Genomic DNA, 20,644 nt, shown 5'->3' with positions numbered 1-20,644 from the left:
TGAGTTACGCAAGCCCCTTCGCCACAACAAGGCAGTGATCCATGAAGGGGGATGTGAGCTTAGTTATCAATAAAAAAATCTATTTTTTCCTTTCTTAGGTACCTTCCATTACAAGACAACTGTTCCATATCTTCCTTTAAAACAACCCAAAAGTGTTTACCTGATTGTTTTGTTGCTTTAAAAAAAAGTCTTAGAAACTTAATAAACTTTTAAAATGTAACACTAAATATGGGAAAAAAATTAATGTGCTGTATCCAGCTGTATCTGTCCTCCAGCAGAAGAAGACCCCACTGACAGAACAGATTACCCCTACGCCCTGCAGACCCCTACACACCCCTTAATCTCCTCCAGAGGGTTGGGGGAGACTGGGCGGGGGCACAGGCGGGGGGGAGAAGAGGAAGGGGGAAGTTCTGTTAGATGAGTGGAAGTCCATTTGTGCAATCTTGGATGGAATCCAAAGGATGCCTCTCCCTAGGCATGCTGGGGCATGCTGGGAGTTTTGGAGCTCCTTTCTGTCTAAACATGCACAGGATTGTGCCCGAACATGACTCATAATGGGGCCTTGTCACAGATGATACAGGCCTGTCCTGCCAGAAAGCAGTGGTGGGGTGAGAAGAATGCCAATATCTGCTAATACCTACTATGCACCAGATGACAAAGGACATTTCAAACTTGTGAGGAAAGCTAAAAATCGACAGACCCAGAAATGCAAAAACGCACGTTTCTGAAAGAGAGAAAACAGGGTAAATAGTCAAATAATACCAGGTGGGACGATTCAAAACAACATGCGTGACCCTTGCACTATCATTTTATTAACACTGGATTCATTTGCCAAATCAAACAGCTTGGGGAGCTATTTCAAGAACTGTGTGATAAGGATGCAGCTGCATAAATGAACAGGGAGCTGGAATGGTGTAGGAAAGAGAAAAGGAGACTTCCAATATGTCCTAATAATGCTGCTTCTACCTTCTTCCTCAAGGGAGGGAGGGAGGAGACTCCTTTTCTTCTTCCTTGACACACACAATTCTGGAACTATTTTTTTCACAGCTTTGAAACCAAGGAAACAGAAGCTGGGCTGTATCCCCTCTTGACCTTTTAAGTCAGGAGGAACAAACACACACCTGTCCAAAAAGTACTTTATTTTAGCCAACAATTAACATATGTAACCATTTCCACAGGGTAGATGTGTTCAGACTGTTGCAGCAAAAACGACAAGAGAGTCTTGTGGTACCTGAAAGAGGCTGTTCCAGGTAGCAATGAATGAATGAGTTCAAGACCACCTAGATTTCCTGAACATCCTCTTGCTGCTCTTCTCATGCCTGATTCCTGTTTGCGATCACAACTCGCTCTGCACAAATGGGAAACCTGCACAAACTGAGCAGTGACTGAGTGGAAGATTTGCATCAATCTCCCCAAATCTGCGCAAATTTCCTCCATAGACTAAAACAGGCTGATTCAGTCTACTGAGGAAATTTGTTCAAATTAGGAAATTTGTGCGAACCGAACTGAGAATCAGGACCGAGACAAATGTGAGCACATGTCTGACAATTTGCAGATCTTTTTGGTGTCCAGAGCTTCGAACAGGGCCTGCTCGCATGTTTTGTGAGCAAAAACAAAATTCTCACACAGCCCTACTTCCACCTGGACTGTCCTCTCCCCCAACAGGCCCATTCCCATCAAGTGACCTGTGGGAAGGATCTCAGAAGACAGTGAGGTGAAGATCATTCACCCCTGCTCCAGCTGGACTGTCCCTCCCTTCCCTCACAGGGCCTTCTACTATCAACTGCTCTGTGGGACGACTCCTTACGAGTTGCTGTTTTTAATATCATTTTAGAATGGTGTTTATTAATATATTGTTTTACTTGTAAGTTACCTTGGTGAGATTTTAACCTGAAAGGTGGGACAGACATAAGTGTAATTAATACATATAAAATAAAGACTAACAAATGCATCACGTCATAAGGTGGACTCTGGCCTGTGAAAGCTCATGCCATAGTAAATGTGTTAATCTTTAAGGTGCCACAAGTCTCTTTGTTGTGTTTACCTCATACATGTATCCTAGTTGCATGGAAACTGGCTAGAGAGAGGATAGAAAAGGATGTCATGGTAAATTTTTCTTATTGTACACCTCCCTGGTATCCATCAGGATAAAAGGCAGTTTATACATTCTTTAAATAAGTAAATGATTAATAATTATTTGGATGAACTCTGGGGCTATTCACACAACACGCTAATCCACATTCACTGGTTAGTGTGGGTTGTTGTTGAACCATGGGCTGTTTATTGAACCATGGGGTTAGCATGTTGACTGAACCCAGGATATTTTCCGCAGGGTGGCTTGTTAATCATGTAGTGTGGCTTGTTAACCACCCTGAACAACCTAACAACAAACCATGGGTTTTCAGGGTGGCTTGTTCAAGAAAAATAAGCCACACCGCATAGTTATCAAGACACCCTGCAGAAAATGTCCTGGGTTCAGATAACACACTAACCCACAGTTCAACAAACAACCCATGGTTCAACAGCAACCCACAACTCAACCACAGAGTGTGGGTTAGTGTGTTGTGCAAACCCAGTCTTTCTCTCTCTCTCTCTTTTTCTCTCTCTCACACACACACACACAGCCATGGGCATTTGGACTCAGGTAACTAGTATAATATGGTTATCAGAAAGCCAACTGCTGCAACATGCCTCCTGCATTTTTAAAAATAAATGCAGCTGTGTAACAGAACATGATCACAAAGCTAAATTCTGCCACTTCTTGAGAGACATCACATTTATTCTGGGCACAGAGTAATTAGAATGATTGGGTCTGGAAGGATCTCAGACCAAAAAATTGAGAAAGACATCCCCCTGTATGTTATATGCAAGCTTCACAGCTTGCTTGCATGTAAATTAGGGCTGTAATTCACAACCAACGTGCTCTAAAGTTGTTCCATTGATTTTAGCAGGATTAATTTAGAGTAAATAGGTTTCATCTCCCAGTTTAACAGTGCAATACTATAAATGTCTACTCGGAAAGAAGCCCTGTTGAGTTCAGTGGGACTTACTCCCAGGTAGGTGTGCATAGGATTGCAGCCTTACGTAGGTTTACTCATTCTAAAGCTGCTAGATAGTTCAGATTCAAGGTCTAGCAAGAAGACTTTGCAAGATAATCTGTGCCAATTAACAGCTTAGGAGTCCTTAAATTAATTGGCCCTTTACCAGCAAGCTGTTAATTCAAATTAACAGAGCATAATAGTGCAATAATATAATACTGTTCTCTAGAGCTAGGTAATATAAATAATAGTTTTGCTTTAAGCATACATTTAGGAATATGATATAAATTAATACAAATAGTAGAATATATATTATCGTTAATGATGGTTGAAGTAGCTGTGACACTCACATATTTTCAAATGCTGAGATGTGTAAACACACCTATGCTTGAAAAGTTCTGCCCAACTTAAAAGTTTCCAACATTTTAAACATTAGTCATTTTGATAATGTCAATTCCTTTGCATATGCGCTCTCTCTCTCTCTCTCTCTCATATCACCAGAATTCAGGACTACTCAATGAAATTGACTGGCGGTAGGTTTAGGACAGAACCAACCAACAAAAATTTATTTATTTAAACAACGCATCATTAAAAAGAATGGAATTCACTGCCAAAACATATAGTGATGGCTACCAGCTGAGATCAGCCTTCCCCAGTCTGGCACCCTCCAGACAACTACAACTCCCAGAATCCCCCAACCAGCTATCAGGAAAGGTTACAACAGTTGGGGCTGTTTAGCTTAGAAAAAAGGCAAGAAAGGGGAGACATGATAGAGATGTACAACACGATGCATGGTTTGGAGAAGGTGTATAGGGAGACATTTTTCTCCCTCTCTCATAATACTAGAATCTGAGGTCATCCCATGAAGCTGAGATTCAGGACAAATAAAAGACTTATTCACACAGCTCATAATCAAACTATGGAATTCACTTCCACAAGATGTAGTGATGGTTTTAAAAGGGGATTAGACAAATTCATGGAGGATACGGTTATCAATGGCTGCTACTGCTGATGGCTATATGCCAACTCTAATATCAGAGGCACTATGCCTATGTACACCAGTTGCTGGAGAACATGGGTGAGATGATGGCACTCATGTCCTAATTGTGGGCTTCCCACAGGCAGCTGGCCTTTGTGAACAAAATACTGGACCAGATGGACTCCTGGTTTGATTTAGCATGGCTCTCCTTATGTTCGTCTTGTGCTCTGTATTTTTTTTCTGTGGCACCGACACTGACTCATATGGATGTAAGATCAAAAGACCTTGTATTTTTAGTCTCTGTCACTATTAAATTGTATGAAGTCTCATAGTTTCTACTTAAAATGCATAGCAAATTCCCCTAATGTTACCTCTCAAACTGGGGAGAGGTAACGAGAGGGTTACCACAGGGCTCAGTCCTGGGCCCAACATTTTCATTAATGACTTGGAGGAGGAGGTGCAGAGAATGCTGATCAAATCTGAAAATGACACAAAATTGGTAGCTAATACCCTGGAAGACAGAAACAAAATTCAAAGTGATCTTGATAGGCTGGAACACTGGGCAGAAAACAACAGAATGAAATTTAATAGGGATAAATGCCAAGTTCTGAACCTAGGAAAAAAACCCAAATGCACAGTTACAAGATGGGGGATACATGGTTCAACAATACTACAAGCAAGAAGGAACTTGGAATTGTAGTAGATCACAAGCTGAATATGAGCCAACAATGTGATGTGGCTGCAAAAAAGGCAAATGCCATTTTGGGCTGCATTAAAAGGATTATAGCTTCCAAATTCCATGAAGTAATAGTTACCCTCTACTCAGCACTAGTTAGGCCTCATCTGGAGTACTGTGTCCAGTTCTGGGCACCACACTTTAAGAAGGATGCAGACAAACTGGAGAGGGTTCAGAGGAGGGCAACAAAGATGATCAGGGGACTGGAAACAAAGCCCTATGAGGAGAGACTGAAAGAACTGGGCATGTTTCGCCTTGAGAAGGGAAGACTGAGGGGAAATAGGATAGTGCTCTTCAAGTACTTGAAAGGTTGTCACAGAGAAGAAGGCCAGGATCTCTTCTTGATCATCCCAGAGTGCAGGTCACAGAATAATGGGCTCAAGTTAGAGGAAGCCAGATTCTGGCTGAACATCAGGAAAAACTTCCTGACTCTTAGAGCAACACGACAATGGAACAAATTACCTAGGTGGTGGGCTCTCCTACACCGGAGGCATTCAAGACAAGGCTGGACAGCCATCTGTCAGGGATGTTTTGACTTGGGTTGACTTGGGGGTTGGACTCGATGGTCTTATAGGTCCCTTCCAACCCTACTACTCTATGATTCTATGATTTAAAAATAAAGTCATGTAAGAAAAGACAGGCTATGAAGAGCATAATTTATATTTAGCCGCATCATACTTTTTCATATTAATTTGTTGCCAGTTATTTCCCCCACCCCCAAATAGCTTCTTGGTATCCAAAAGCTTTTAACGGAGATGTAGGCATGTTGCATCTCTTCCATCTCAAAATAGCCTAGAGGGGGGAAAGGAGTCAAAGAGATCTATTTTGTTATCAATCTTGTGGCAAGACTTAGCCAGAGCCTGGAGGATGAGGGAGAGAAAAGATTTACTGCCCATTTTATCCCGTTTGTCAGTAAAGGTGACTTTACTGCTTGGCAGACTCCATATTAGTAAGTCTGTTCTCAGAAATGTGCAGACGAAATGTGCACCCTGTTGGCTACAGAAACATTTCTAGTTCTCTCATCATTGAATGGCTTTAAAAGGCGATTCGACAAATTCACAGAAGATGCATCTATGTGTGGCTATTAGCCATTAGGCCACGTTCAGAGGCAGTGTGCTACTGATCACCAGTTGCAGAGGAGCAACAGCAGGGGTGTGCCATTGCCCTCACACCCTGCTGGTGGATTCCTCAGGAACATCTGGCTGTCCAGTCCTGTCCAAGACACTGGACTAGTAGTCATTGATAGCCTTCTCCTCCAGGAATTTGTCTAACTCCTTTTTAAAATCATCCAAATTGGCAGCCATCACTACATCCTGTGGAAGTGAATTCCACTGTTTAACAATGTGCTGTGTGAAGGACTTCCTTTTATCTGTCCTGAATCTCCCACCAATCAAGATTCCCCGCTTCTAGTATTATGAGAGAGGGAGAAAAATGTCTCCCTATCCACATTCTCTGCACTGTGCATAATTTTGTGCCCCTCTACCATGTCTCTACTTTCTTGCCTTTTCTCCAAGCTAATCAACCCTAGCTGTTGTAACCTTCCCCCACAGGGGAACTGCACAGGCTCTGTGCACACAGACTCCAGCATATTGTAGCTCCGACATTCTACTGCCAGTACCAAAGCCCCAGGAGAGGCATATAAACATTTTAGAATGGGGTGGGGGGAACTGCACAAAAGCCAGGAAATCACCAGCCGCTGGTGGCTGGGGAAAGGGGATGGGGCCAGGGAAATGGGCTGTGGCAATCGGGAGAACCTTGGAAGGCAAGACTGGAACCCCAGGAAGGATGAATTTGGCCCCTGGGCCTCAGGTTCCCCACCCCTGGGCTATTTTGATAATCCTTTGATAAGCTGAATTTCGAATGGGGGAGACGAAGCAAAAAAGACAGCACATACCACACATGAATGCCACAGTTCTCAGAGTCTGCTGCATTAGGATCTGTGTAACTGGAGAAAGGTTATGATGGGTGTAGTGAGACATTACGATGCCAGAGAACAAGATGGCCATGATACCTGGGGGGAAAATACCACTGTCAGGCAAAGAACACTTTGCATACCGATATCGATGTGCAGTTGTACAAATATTTCCTAATTGTTACCAATCACAAAGCAATTAATACATTTTCATCATTGTCTTGCAACAAAAAGAACGGGGGGGAAAGTAAGTAAGACAGCGATTCCAACTGGAAGCTCAGGTTTAGTCATTGCATCATTCATGAAAGGCGAGTTTGGCTGGCTGCCAGCGATGTATTAATCATCTGGTTCAACTTGCAGAAGCACAGAAACTCCTGCATATGCAAAGGCTTCTCTACTCACTTCAGAGTTAAGGAAAATGAGTTAGTGCTGGCAGGTGGGGGGGATGTCAGGATTTGAAGTGGTAGCTTCAAGACTAACACATTTATTGTGATATGAGCTTTTGTAAGTAAAAGCCCCCTATTCTATCAGATGCGTTAAAATGAGCAACTCAGAACTTTTCCACACAAGGCTGTTAATCCGCTGCATCTACTTTTGGTTTTGTCACAGAACTGAGATCCAAGCACTACACGAAGTGTGTTTCTTTTCCTGCTTTTCCACTACATAACCTCTAGGTGGTACTGTGCTATAGCAGAACAATGCAATTACACAAGTGGAAAAATGTTTTCTTTTGCTTTCACAAATAATACTGCATTTTCCCTGCTCTAAAAAAACTCGCCAAAACTGCTGTTTAAAAACAAAAGCAAACCTGGAGGGTCACAATGATGTCTAAAGAACACATAAACAACTGTGAGTAGGGAATGACGAGAATACAATAAATGCCTCATTTAGAAAAGCTCTATGGTGCCCCTCAGACACAACTCCCACCCACATGTGGCCCTTTTCTGTGATATGCTCTCACAAAGTGGGGAGGGCACACGTGAATGCTGCAGCCATGTTGGTGGGGCCAATCACATCGGTCTTTGGGATGCAACTGGCACCTTGGCATGTCCATGAGAAAGAACCGTGCAATTGGACTTGCCAATGCGCTGTGGCATTCACACGCAGCATCCAGCTGTATGGGAGCACATAAAGGAAAAGTGGTATCTCTCCTGGAATGTATAAAAGCTCTGGTGCTTCATCTTGGTTAAAGATCATGAGTCATGAACTAGAAGTCACCACTTCAAATGTTAGATCTGTACCTTTAGCTAGCTACTCTCAATTAGCTTCTACCCCGCCCCCCTGTAATATCAGGCTCATAATACTGGCCTTCCTTTCATGCTTGTTTTAAGGATTACTGAGCTAATACAGGTGGAATGCTTTTTAGTGTTCAGTGCCTCCAGCTGCTGGAACTAGCCTGGATCACTGCTGCACACCCACTTTGGCCCGAGGGGCTATGAAGCATTGCTAAAGGGAGATCTTTTTATTGAAATTATTTTTTATTTACAACATTTATATTGTTGTTCAGTCGTTAAGTTGTGTCCGAGTCTTCGTGACCCCATGGACCATAGCATGCCAAGCCTTCCTGTCCTCCGCTCTCTCCCGGAGTGTGCTCAAGTTCATACAACATTTATATACCACTCCACATCTAGACAGATTCCGAAGCGGTGAACAATAAAAGATAAAAAGAATTAAACACCATATTAGAATTTTTATTTTTTAAAGGAGATCGTTACCTTGTCGTGGTGCCGGAGCTTGAGCACCTCAATGACATCATAAGCTAAACCGTGAAGGGACACCCAAGACGGGAAGGTCATGGTAGAGAGGTCAGACTAAATACGATCCCGGGGGAAGGAAACGGCAACCCACCCCAGTATTCTTGCCATGAAAACTAAATGGATCAGTACAACCAGAGATATGTCGGTATACCATCGGAAGATGGGACTCCCAGGTCGGAAGATGGTCAAAATGCTACTGGGGAGGAACAGACGATAAGTTTAACTAGCCCCAGATGTGATGACGCAGCTAGCTCAAAGCCGAAAGGACGGCTAGCAGCCGATGGTGCAGGTGGTGAACGACGAATCCGATATTCTAAAGATCAACACACCATAGGAACCTGGAATGTAAGATCTATGAGCCAGGGCAAATTGGATGTGGTTACTGGGGAGATGTCAAGATTAAATATAGACATTTTGGGTGTCAGTGAAGTGAAATGGACTGGCAAGGGCCACTTCACATCAAATGACCACCAGATCTACTACTGTGGACAAGAGGACCACAGAAGAAATGGAGTAGCCTTCAAAATTAATAGTAAAGTGGCTAAAGCAGTGCTGGAGTTAAAATCACTGGAAGAAACATTAACAATTTCCGATATGCAGATGATACCAGTTTGATGGCTGAAAGCGAGGAGGAGCTGAGGAACCTCATGACGAAGGTGAAAGAAGAAAGTGCAAAAGCTGGGTTGCAGTTAAACATAAAAAAAAACAAGATTATGGCAACTAGCTTGATTGATAACTGGCAAATAGAGGGAGAAAACGTGGAGGCAGTGACAGACTTTGTCTTTCTAGGCGCAAAGATTACTGCAGACGCTGACTGCAGCCAGGAAATCAGAAGACGTTTACTTCTTGGGAGGACAGCAATGACAAATCTTGATAAAACAGTTAAAGAGCAGAGACATCACACTGACAACAAAGGTCCGCATAGTTCAAGCAATGGTATTCCCCGTAGTAACCTATGGCTGCGAGAGCTGGACCATAAGGAAGGCTGAGCAAAGGAAGATAGATGCTTTTGAACTGTGGTGCTGGAGGAAAATTCTGAGAGTGCCTTGGACTGCAAGAAGATCAAACCAGTCCATACTCCAGGAAATAAAGCCAGACTGCTCACTTGAGGGAATGATATTAAAGGCAAAACTGAAGTACTTTGGCCACATAATGAGAAGACAGGATACCCTGGAGAAGATGCTGATGCTAGGGAAAGTGGAAGGCAAAAGGAAGAGGGGCTGACCGAGGGCAAGATGGATGGATGATATTCTGGAGGTGACGGACTCGACCTTGGGGGAGCTGGGGGTGGCGACAGCCGACAGGAAGCTCTGGCATGGGCTGGTCCATGAAGCCACAAAGAGTCGGAAGCGACTGACCAAATAAACAACAACAACAAAACAGAGTACCAATAAAAACAGTGGCTGGTTAATCACAGAAGGCTCCTTGAAATAAAGATGTTTTCAGGAGGCGCCGAAAACAATACAGTGTTGATGCCTGCCTGACTTCCAGAAGCAGGGAGCTCCACAGAAAGAGGGCCACCACACTGAAGGCTCTTCTCCGGGTGGACTCCAGTCAGGCCATAGGTCCATGTGGAGCCACCAAGAGCATACTTTCCAATGACCTCAGTAACTCAGCAGGTTGATAAGGGAGAAGATGCTTTCTCAGGTATCCTGGTCCCACATTGTTTAGGGCTTTATACACTAGTAACAAAACCTTAAACCTGGCAAATAGACATCCAGTGCAGTTCCCTCAGCAAAGCAGGCGCATGCTGAAAAGGAGCAGCTCCAGACAATTTTTATTTTATTTATTTATTTAAAATATTTATTGGCCTCCTTTCAGGGCAAAAGCCCTCCCAAGGTAGCTTATAACAATAAAATACATAAAAACAGTTAAAAAATTAAAAGTGATAAAAACAATAAAAGCAACAGGTAAGAGTTGCCACTGGGCACGTTTTTCAATGCCTGGGCCATTCAACAGTTTAGGCACTTAAATCATCTCAAGCGCCTCTACCTGCTGTAGATCCACTTCCAACAATCCCGTACCAAAGAGATAATCACTATCACTCCAGTCAGAGAAACGCAGGCTTTGAGGGGAAGGGATTCTTTTCTACTCCAGATGGGCCTAGAGATCAACCACGACAGAATGGCCTGTGTTTCAATGACAGCAGCTATATTCTTAGTCTTCAGGAATGGAAAAGCAAGTCTTGACTTGCCGGCAAAGCTAAACGTGCCCGGTATTTCCAGTTTCCAAGCTACTGCATTCTGCACTAGCTCCAGCTTCCAGACCAGCCTTAAAGGCAGCCCCACATAGATCTTCTGCACCCTTTCCTTCTGAATATGGAGCGGCAAGGTCATGACTGTAAAAAAGCTGAGATTCTTAGGATTTTAAACAAGAGTCCACGAAGCATGGCAGCACAAAGCGCTACATACAGTTCCATAATCCGAATTCAGCCTGCCCCGCCCTGGTGCCCTCTAGAAGTGTTTAAGTACAACTCCCATAATCCCACAGCCAGGATGTTGTAGTCCAACATATCTGGAGGGCATCAGGTTGGGGAAGGCTGGCCAAATGTGTTGCCTAACCCCTGCACTAAACTGTATTAAAGATCTTAATAAATAATGGTCCTACAGAGAAAATGCACTGCCTGACACCCAGGAAGCTCCTGTTTTTCTACTACATAACTTAATGCCTTGTTTCTCCCCAAACCAAAGTTAGTTACAAGGGACTAGTGAGATCTGGCTACAGTTAAACGCCAACAGCTCAGCTGAAGTGGGATGGAAGAAAATAGGGCTCAAGCAAGTTCATAAAATGACTTTAGTTTGAGTCAAGGTTGGATTGTGCTGTAGTTACAGAATCTCATCTAAATAATTTCTGAGCCAACTTTTTTTAAAAAAAAAAACTGTTTAAAAAAATAACTGTCATTTTTAAAAACAGCATTTATCTAAGCTTGACAACATAACTTGTGACCCATCCAACTAAAGACAGCCCATGTATTGTGATTTGGTGGGTGGGTTCTTTCAAGTTTCCACAGGAGCAGCTTGAGCTGCTAAATTTTAAAAAATAAACCAAAGAGTGGATTGCTTTTTCAACAGGGGACAGGAATGTCAGATGAAACTCTGGTTCTTTGGTAGCTCTTCTGGTTTTGGTGATGGTCTTGAGGCCATATGAAAGCACACCAAAGACCTCGGCCCATACTTTAAAACAGGGGTGCAGAATCTCAGGCCCAGGGGGCAAACCTGACCCTCCTGGGGTCCCAACTGGGCCCTCCGGGGTTCCCTAAAGGGCCATGCCCCTTCTCCAGGACCCACTCCTTTCTCTTGACCAACCATTTGGTGGTTTCCCAGCTTTTGTGCAGTTTTTTCCCCATTGTAAAATGCCGCCTAAGGCTTAGTTGCTGGCAATAAGAGCTTTAAACCAAACTATGCTGGTATTTTTGCCCCACCCTTTTTGCTTTTGGCCCTGCCCCTTTTGCCTTTGTCCCCACCCATCACTGTAAGGGGGCTGCCAAAGGCTTCTCTGAAATGGAATTCGGCCCTTGGGCTGAAAGAGGTTCAATACCTCTGGTTTAAAAACCACTATTCGAAGCCCACTGGTTCAAGGTCTGCTGAATGACTTTTTTTCCCTCTTCCCTTCCCATTCTTTTTTCCTCATGTGTCGTGTCTTTTTAGATTGTAAATCCAAGGGCAGGGACTATCTTCTTTTACTGTAAGCTGCTCCGGGAGCCTTTTCAGCTGAGAAGCGAAATAAAAATGCTTTAAATAAATAAATGAATAAATAAATAAGGTCTCTATGCACTTTCTATACATTCTATTCACAGAGCTGGAGAAAGGGGTTATTCCAGCGCTGAAATGATTGCATATAGCACCCATGAACATGAGATCACATGTGACAAGCCACCTCTGCACAACATTTGCCAAGTCCTGTGGATCTTAACTCAGATTTAAAAGTTCTTGCTAGGGATGTCTGTTGTCAGGAAATCCAGCCATTTTGGGGGTCACAGGATTTCTGCAGCATACCCAGCTTGGCTTTCATTTGCGAGCTGAGCTGCAGGTTTCTTCTAGAAATCTGGGAACTTTTTCAAGTTTTTTTTAATTTGCGTAAATAGCAATTTGCAAATCACATCTGAAATTTTTGCAAATTATGGCCAAGATTTGCACAAATTAAGCAAATTACTATTTATGCAAATTTTTTAACAGCCAAAAATCTGCAAACTGGCCTGGCTTGACCTGAAGTCTGGGGGGCTGAGCTGATGAAAGCTCAGCAAGCTCCACCCATTGAACGGATTCCTCCGACATCCCTAGTTCTTGCACAGAGAAAATGAAAAGATTCATATGCAATGTTATCCCAGGACTAGGCTAAAAACCCAGAAAAGGCAGGGGAATGGCCATGCCTCTGGAGAGTCTGAATGAAGACAGAAATCTGATAGTAGCTGACAGGCTCAGTAAACCTTCAAGTTGCCATTATCCCCTGGCCATCTTCTTTTTAAAATGCTCAGTTATGCAATCACTCCATTTGTCCGATGTCATTCCTCACACTCCATCAGGTGTTTATCAAATCAGTAGCACAGCAGTCCTATGGGGAGAGGCAGCCACCTCTGAACTCAGAGGCAACCACCTATCCAATTCAGGGCAGGAGAAGCACAGAGCGGATAGTCCCATCCGCTCATTAGCCATCCTGTATTTGCAGCTAGACAGCTGATTTCAGGAAGGCGGAGCAGGGGAGGCAGCTGCTGGACAACACATAGGATGTATTGTACCTGCATTTCTGCCTTCCCCGCCCAGTAACACCCCCAGGAATGCCCCATTTTTGCTGCTCCACACTCCTCCTCGAAGTGCGGGGCCGTTCCAAGCTGCCTGTGAGGCAGCGGGGGGTGGGGGGAAGGTCGGTTCTCCAGGAACCGACCTCGGAGCACAGGCTCCAAGGTCATTTCCCAGAAACCTACATATGCTATGGCTGTCTAGCCACTAACTAGCAGCCATAGGATTGCTCCCTAAGTGTGCGCCAACGCTCTAATTATTAATAGTTCTACAGTTTCCCAGATTTCATCTAGGATGCAACTGCTATCAGATAAAGGTCGAGCCTCAGCCCCTCACGGGTCGCTTTCAAGACAGGAGAAGCACTTTAAAATTCACTCCAATTTGCCTGTGTAAATACACACGGGCTGCCATCATCGCTGGAATGGAGCTGACTGTCAAAGGAGTGCTTATCTGAGGAAGTCTGCCTGAACACAAATGTGATTAGATTTCATTGTGCAGCTGTTATCAGTTGCCCATCACATCTCTCAAGGCATCATAAAGAAACACCCAGAAAAGGAAAGAATAGGGCACCCTGTTACATGCAAGACAAGAGGGCTCTCAGGCTCTGATGTCTGAGATTAATGAGAAGCAGGTTTAGTCAGAACAGATGCACATTTGTGACAAGGCGAATGGAAATTCTTTAAGTCCCCGTAGAGGAATGAGGGAGAATGATATAAACCGTAGCTGCTGAAACTGTCACTATTTGATTGCAATCCTTCACCCACCCAAAGTGATTATAATAACTGTGCATGGGCCCATGCCAAGCCACAACATCATAGAAGCTTTGCAGAAATATTAAGAGCTGCAGTTATGCATCTTACTAGCCAATACATTTCTTTTTCATGAAGCTAAAACATGCATTTCCTTACATGCTTTTAAGGCAATATCTGTGTGTGTGTGTGTGTGTGTGTGTGTGTGAGAGAGAGAGAGAGAGAGAGAGAGAGAGAGAAACAGGAAATTGGGTCCCAGTGTTCCATTATGTCAGACTCTGAAAACAGGGGTGGTTTTCCCAAAGCACATTATGTGTAACCACACTGGCTTCTGCTAGCCATCTGGATGCAGGTGCTGGTTCTGACTATAAAGCAGGCTTGGGTCCTTCAAAACTGAAAGCGCCTCCTTCCTTTTTCTTCCCATCAACATGTCCAAGTTCAACCAAGAGCAGATGCTTCCTGATACCAACTGTGTATCACATCAATACAAGGGCATGTAGGTCTTCGTCAGATGTACAGAGGCTGTAGAGAAGGAGATGAGTGGGGAAGCCCAACCATTTCACCAGCCCTATGGACAGACTTATTTTCTCCCCTCTTCCCTCACCATCCCTTTTTCCTTGTGTGTTGTATCTTTTTAGACGGGAAGCCTGCAAGCAGGGACTTGTTTTACTGATTGTTTGTAAGCCACTCCGGGAACCTTTTCGGCTGAGGAATGGGTTAAAGATACTTTAAATAATAATAACAACAACAATGTTCTTTTTGTATCTCAAATGCAGGGGGACTGAGTACCATCCCCACCCACACTCTCCTCTGGAGGGAAAAATACTATGTATCTGGGATCTCCCTGAACCAGCTATCCAGCCCTTCTTTCAATCTGGGGCTGGACAGGGGGTTCAAGACCATCCTGGGTACAAATAAACCTGGTATTGTTCTCGGTTAGATGTAAGTTTCTGTCCAGGTACGCTGTGGCAGGCCAAGGCCATGTATTAACCTGAAACTGTGGCTGCTCCCACTTTGGAACTCCCTTCCCTGTGAAATGTGCTAAAGGCTAAGCGACCCCTAAAATTTCTGTATGATCTTTTTTAGGGGAATGTCACAGAGTGGAGGCAATATCTAATCCTGGAGAGTAGAGTAAATCCCCCCATTTCTCCCTCCCTACAAGATACTGAAGATTTTGTAGTACAAAGGCTAGTGCACATTTGCACTACAAACCCTTGACGAAAGTTGCAGGTACAAACCCTTGATGAAATATGCCAAGAAGCTGAATGTTCTGACAACCCCATTATCAACATTATCAGTAGCTTTGGGCTTCTTTGGTGCGCAGCTTACCTGAGAGAGAAATACCTTCTGCAAGTCCATAGGGAAGATAAGCAAAGATAATCATCATTCCAAACTCCAGGGAAGGCGTTTTCCGTAAATCAATATGCTTCAGCACGTCAAAACCAAAGAGTTAAGCAAAATACAAGAAAGGTAAGGGAACAAGAAATTAAGATAATTAGAAAAAAGTTATCATTTGTCATTAGGGCAGTATTAGAGGGCTTTTGGGGTCACATGCTGTACCGCCTGCCTATGACCCAAGATCCCTAAACACAATGGCACACTGTGCAATGTAGTGCATTTATTTTTCCCGTCATATTCTCCAGTCTACAGTATTTTTCAGGTGGGACAACAGTCACTGCCATCCAATGATGCTCTACGGTACAAGGAATACAATTTTAAAAGATCTAAGAAGTAGGACAGGTTCACTGCATACAGACATGCTCCCCGATGATTACATTACAACAGGGACCCCAACTCCATAGCATTCTTAGCATCACATGTAATTCTTCCCTGTTCACCTTGTACGTCCTTAGCGTTAGATTTAGAAAATAACTTGGAAAGCAGTTGCGTACTGAGTTCAAGAGAATTTAAGTAGCCTAATTGTCCATAAGATAGAGGCCTTGGGTTTGTGAGATGCTGAAAGGTAGTTATTATCTATGATCACCTTCAAGAAGGCTGCTATTCTAAGGGCAGTTTGGTAAATGTGTCTGGACTGCAGACCTAGAGATTGAGGCAGAGTGCAACAGTGTTGGGAGTTTCCCTGCATTTTATCATTCTGGTCCTCACTGATAGTAAAACAGGTGTTCAGAATGCTTGGGTGGAATAAAGACCAACTTATCACTTCCATGATGCACACAGAATTTTGTCTGTAAATGAACCATTTAGTATTTTCAGACTGGGAGCCCAGGCAAGTGACTAAAATAGCTCCGAAAAGGACACAGAGCAAGGAAAGTGGGTGCATCTACATTTATAAACCAGGATTCTAAATCTGTCTCTGATTTCTCAGTTTACGGCCGCTTCTTGTAATTCCTGTTCAAAGCTAAGAATGTACAACACAGAGACACACACACAGAGACACAAACACAGAGACACAGACATACACTGCCTCCAAGAAAAGTGGCTAGTCTTATCAAAATCTGTTTGGCTCCCCTTGAAATTCTTCAGATGTTTTGCCTGAGGAGGAACTTCCCAAATTCATTCCAATTTGCATTTTGCTTTATGCGACGTGTCACTGGCACATCTATTCAAGACATAAATGAATAGACTTTCCCAAGTTTATTTCCTTTCTTGACTTTCCTTTCTTGAGACTTTCCCAAGTTTTTAAACCCCATGAAAATGTAACATTCTGCTTTCATGGATATTTAGGCAGGCATGAGAACCGCAGACCCATAACGCTGAAAAATGACCCCTAAGGATCATTTTGCCCAACCCTTTGTCCAGAGAGGTCTACCCCACCTGGATGCTTGTCCTAACCTTCTTAGAAACTCTAAAAACGTGATGCTGTAACCCAGGGGTGGGCAGACATCAGGCCTGTGGAATGTACACGGCTCTTTACTAGAACCCCAAGATCTACCAACCAGAGCCTGGTACAAAGGCCATACACTTAGAATTAAAGAATTCTGAGCCCAGGAATTTGTTCTGAGTACCAAAACTGAATGGAGCTCATGGTCCTTCCCACACTAAAATCCAATCTTGGTTACCACAACCTTTCTTCCTTTCAGCAGTATAATTTAGGGGGGGAGGGGAGTCATTTTGCTGCTACTATTGTTAAACAACTGGAAGTTAGAAGTCCTTCCCAATGTGAGTAGGGAAGAGTTAACTTCTCCCTCTCCAGTTGCCATCCCCCTTGGAAATTGCCCCCTGCATGGCAATTAAGCTCAGAAAAAAACCCCAATGGATGCTCAGGGCTCTGGTGAACAGATCCGGGCCCTAAGGAAATAGATCCAGGGCCAAGGCCTGTGAGCCCAGGCCTAGTAATGCCCCTGTCTGCAGGGATGTATAAATTAACAAAAGGAAAAAAACGGTTTCTAAAGCAATGATTGTTTCCTTTTAAACATATACCAATTCTCAAAAACTAGATTGTTAATGGGACATATGTCTGTGCTGGAAGAAGCAGCCCCAGGTCCCCTCCTCTTTCCTCTCCAGCTAATGTCTAGTAACTTAAGAGCTGCCCCTTTTCAGCATGCAACTCTTTGCTGAAGGAAATGCACTGGCTGGCTATTTGCTACTGGGCGAGGTTCAAGGTTTTCGACTAGTGTACAAAGCCCTAAACAACTTGGGATCAGGATACCTGAGAGAACGCCTTCTCCCTTACCAACCTGCCCAATCACTGAGGCCATCAGAGAACATGCTCCTGGTGGTTCCACATGGACCTATGGCCTGATTGGAGTCATAGAATCATAGGATAGTAGGGTTGGAAGGGGCCTATAAGGCCATTGAGTCCAACCTCCTGCTCAATGCAGGAATCTACGTCAGAGCATCCCTGACAGATGGCTGTACAGCCTCGTCTTGAATGCCTCCAGCGTGGGAGAGCCCATTACCTCCCTAGGTAATTTGTTCCATTGTCGTATTGCACTAACAGTCAGGAAGGTTTTCCTGATGTTCAGCCGGAATCTGGCTTCCTCTAACTTCACCCTATTATTCCGTGTCCTGCACTCTGGGATGATCAAGAAGACATCCTGGCCTTCCTCTCTGTGGGGATGTATGAGTCCACCTAAAGAAGAGCCTTCAGTGTGGTGGCCCCCTTCCTATGGAACTCCCTGCCTCTGCAGGTCAGGCAGGACCCAACACTGTGTTATTTTCAGCACCTCCTGAAAACAGCTGTTTTCTAGGAAGCCTTCCTTGGCCCAGCCATGGTTTTATTGGCACTCTGTTTTTAAAAAGAATAATTTTAATATTGTGTTTTATTCTTTTTATCATTTTATCTCTCATTGTTTACTGCTCCAGAATCTGTTTAGATGTGGAACAGTATACAAATGTTGTAAAATAAATAAATAAAATCATCACGTTGCAGGTTTTTCCATTTCTATTCTACTCTACTGGCTGCCATTTGCTGGGGTGGAGAAACTCACACCATGACAATCTAACATCACAGCTTTTGATTTACCACAGGGGTGGGAAACTTCTGGGGGCCAGGGGAATGCATTGGCCCTCCTCCCCAGACCAAAGCAGGGGCTGTACCTGTACCTTCTGCCGCCGAATTTGCTGCCAAAATTTGGTGGTGTGGCAGCAACGAGAAGAAGGCACCATTTTTTCTTTAAAACAAACCATGCGGGGACACACACCTTGTTCTGAAACAGACTCACCATCCCAAAAGCATGATTCTACTTCAAAACAGTCATGCTCTTTTTTTGCCACTGCCACAGCAAATTAAGCAGGGATGGCAGCAGGTGCAGAAAAAGGCCAGGGGGCTGGATGCAAGATGCGGGCCATGTGTTTGCCCAACCCTCATTTACTGATGTTATGGGGGAGGGCAGAAGAGGAGAAAACACAATCTGTGTAACTCTAGCTGTAGCTCCAGTGGATAGACTCTTCAGATATCTACCTCACAGGGTTGTGAGAATAAAAGGGAGAGGAGGAAGATCATGTAAGCCACCTTGGGTTCCTTGCAAAAGGAAAAAAATGTGGGATAGAAATGTAATAATACATAAAATAAATAAATAAAAACCAGCTCAAGATAGCATGGGAAGACAGAGATTAAGTTTGCCATAATTCCATACTGAATGTGAATCAGACCCAACAGGCTGGATATACTTTAGGTATGGGATACTGATTTCAGCATTCAGCTCTAAAGCAGCTGAGGTGGGGGGAAATCTAATTTGTTTACTGAATGCTTCATACATATAAAAAACTGGAGCATATGCTAACAAAAAGAACCCAATACTGAAAAATGGAATTAATGTATTATGACTACAGCAAACAATTAGCATACTTTATAACCCTCCCTTGGCATATAAGATGAGCTATTATACATTAATATGATATATTAATGTCATTATATGAGTGCAACAGTTTTATGCAAGTCTGGAATTGATGCCCACTAGCACTGATGTTGTTAAAAAACTAAACTTGAAGAGGAAACAGCATGGTGACCAAAAAGCATTCTGTTTTAAAAAAACATAATCTCCCTAAGAAACACAGCTGAAGGCCATTATTAAAATGGAAGCCCACTTGTTTATGCATTTGCGTGGCTTCACCTAAAAGCAAAGGATATTAATGCAGAAATAAGGCCAGTCAGAGTCCCCAGTGCTGCAGATCCGAAGAACATCTTCAGAAAGTAACCCAGCGCCTGCACAAAGGTTTGCCATCCACTTACGTCTGATGTATGTTCTCTCGTCAAACCTTCCGCAGTGCTGGGAACAATTTAAAAGAAGAAGAAGAAGAAGAAGAAGAAGAAGAAGAAGGAGACAACGACCAAGGGGATTACACATTTGAATCTTAGCAGGGGGTATTGCTCGGTTTGGGGCCCTGGATCTATTTCCCATGGCCCCGCATCTGTTTCCCATGGCCCCGCATCTATTCCTCAGAGCCCTAAGTTCCCATGAGCGCCAATGGAAGGTTGTGTTTTTCTCAGCTTAACTACCAAAAAGGGGGCAATTTTCAAGGGGGATTGCAGCTGGGGAGGGAAGGGCTAACCCTCCCCCCTGCATGGCAATTAAGCTTCGAAAAAATATTTCCATTGGTGCCAATGGGAGGATTTTCCTAGGCTTGGTTGCCACACAGAGGGGATTTCCAGGGGCATCACAGTTAGGGAAGGAAGCATTAACCCTCCCTTCCCTGTGCATTGTGCCTCCCCCCTCCAAATCCCTCCCTCCATATGGCAATTAAGCTTAGGGGGGAAATGCCATTAATGCCAATGGAAAGATTGCACCCCAAATCTTTTCTGTGCCTAGCAACACCTCTGAATTTCAGACTTGTTAAGTTTCTGTTTTTAAAAAAATCTCAACAACCTACATTTCTTTGTTGAAATGCTGCTTTTAAAATGCTTTTACTGTGATATAACAAGTGGAATGTCAAAAGACATTATATCAAGTGCTGGTGCAATTCCCCCCCAAGGAGAAACACAGCTCTGCTAAAAAGAAAAAAAAAAACCCTGGAAATCTTGCCTGGCTTTTGTGATGCTCTTAGCAATGGTACAAAATAAGCCAGGAAGAGGCCCGCTTCAGCAAGAGATGAAATCCTTCTAACAACAAAGAGGAGAGGTGCTTTTTTATGATAAGCACAAAGGAAGAGAGGCACAAAGTTCAAATAGATCCTGCCTCCTCAGGAAAAAAGGCAACCAGGATCCAGGATCTGCCTTCTGCAAGAGGAAGGGCTCCGTTTGTGAAGGGTCCTTCTGTATGACTTTGGGGGATTCCCCTTTCCTCTCCACATCAGCTCACTCCATTCAGCAGGGTCTCCTGACTGTGTCATATTTT

The 20,644-nt window shown here is 43.7% G+C and overlaps 1 protein-coding gene across 9 annotated transcripts in view; it reads right to left on the bottom strand.

Moving 5' to 3' along the window:
- Nucleotides 1-20,644, bottom strand: part of SLC9A8 (solute carrier family 9 member A8) — a 91,150-nt gene that overhangs the window by 10,914 nt on the left and 59,592 nt on the right. For 8 of the 9 annotated variants that reach the window (XM_084854111.1, XM_084854120.1, XM_084854114.1 and 5 more), the window contains 4 exons: nucleotides 19,441-19,579; nucleotides 15,237-15,342; nucleotides 6,648-6,764; nucleotides 642-724 (listed from right to left, as the gene is read on the bottom strand). In XM_084854111.1, the coding sequence (XP_084710237.1) occupies nucleotides 642-724; nucleotides 6,648-6,764; nucleotides 15,237-15,342; nucleotides 19,441-19,579 (445 nt within the window). The remainder of the gene's footprint in view (nucleotides 1-641; nucleotides 725-6,647; nucleotides 6,765-15,236; nucleotides 15,343-19,440; nucleotides 19,580-20,644) is intronic. The other variant, XM_084854112.1, reaches the window with a different exon arrangement.

Source organism: Heloderma suspectum, chromosome 4 (genome assembly GCF_057233095.1).
Source record: "Heloderma suspectum isolate Gila_16-S chromosome 4, 16-S_ref, whole genome shotgun sequence".
NCBI classification, from domain to species: Eukaryota; Metazoa; Chordata; class Lepidosauria; order Squamata; family Helodermatidae; genus Heloderma; species Heloderma suspectum.
Note: the sequence above shows the minus strand (reverse complement) of the source record. Positions and strands in the feature narration are given on the sequence as shown.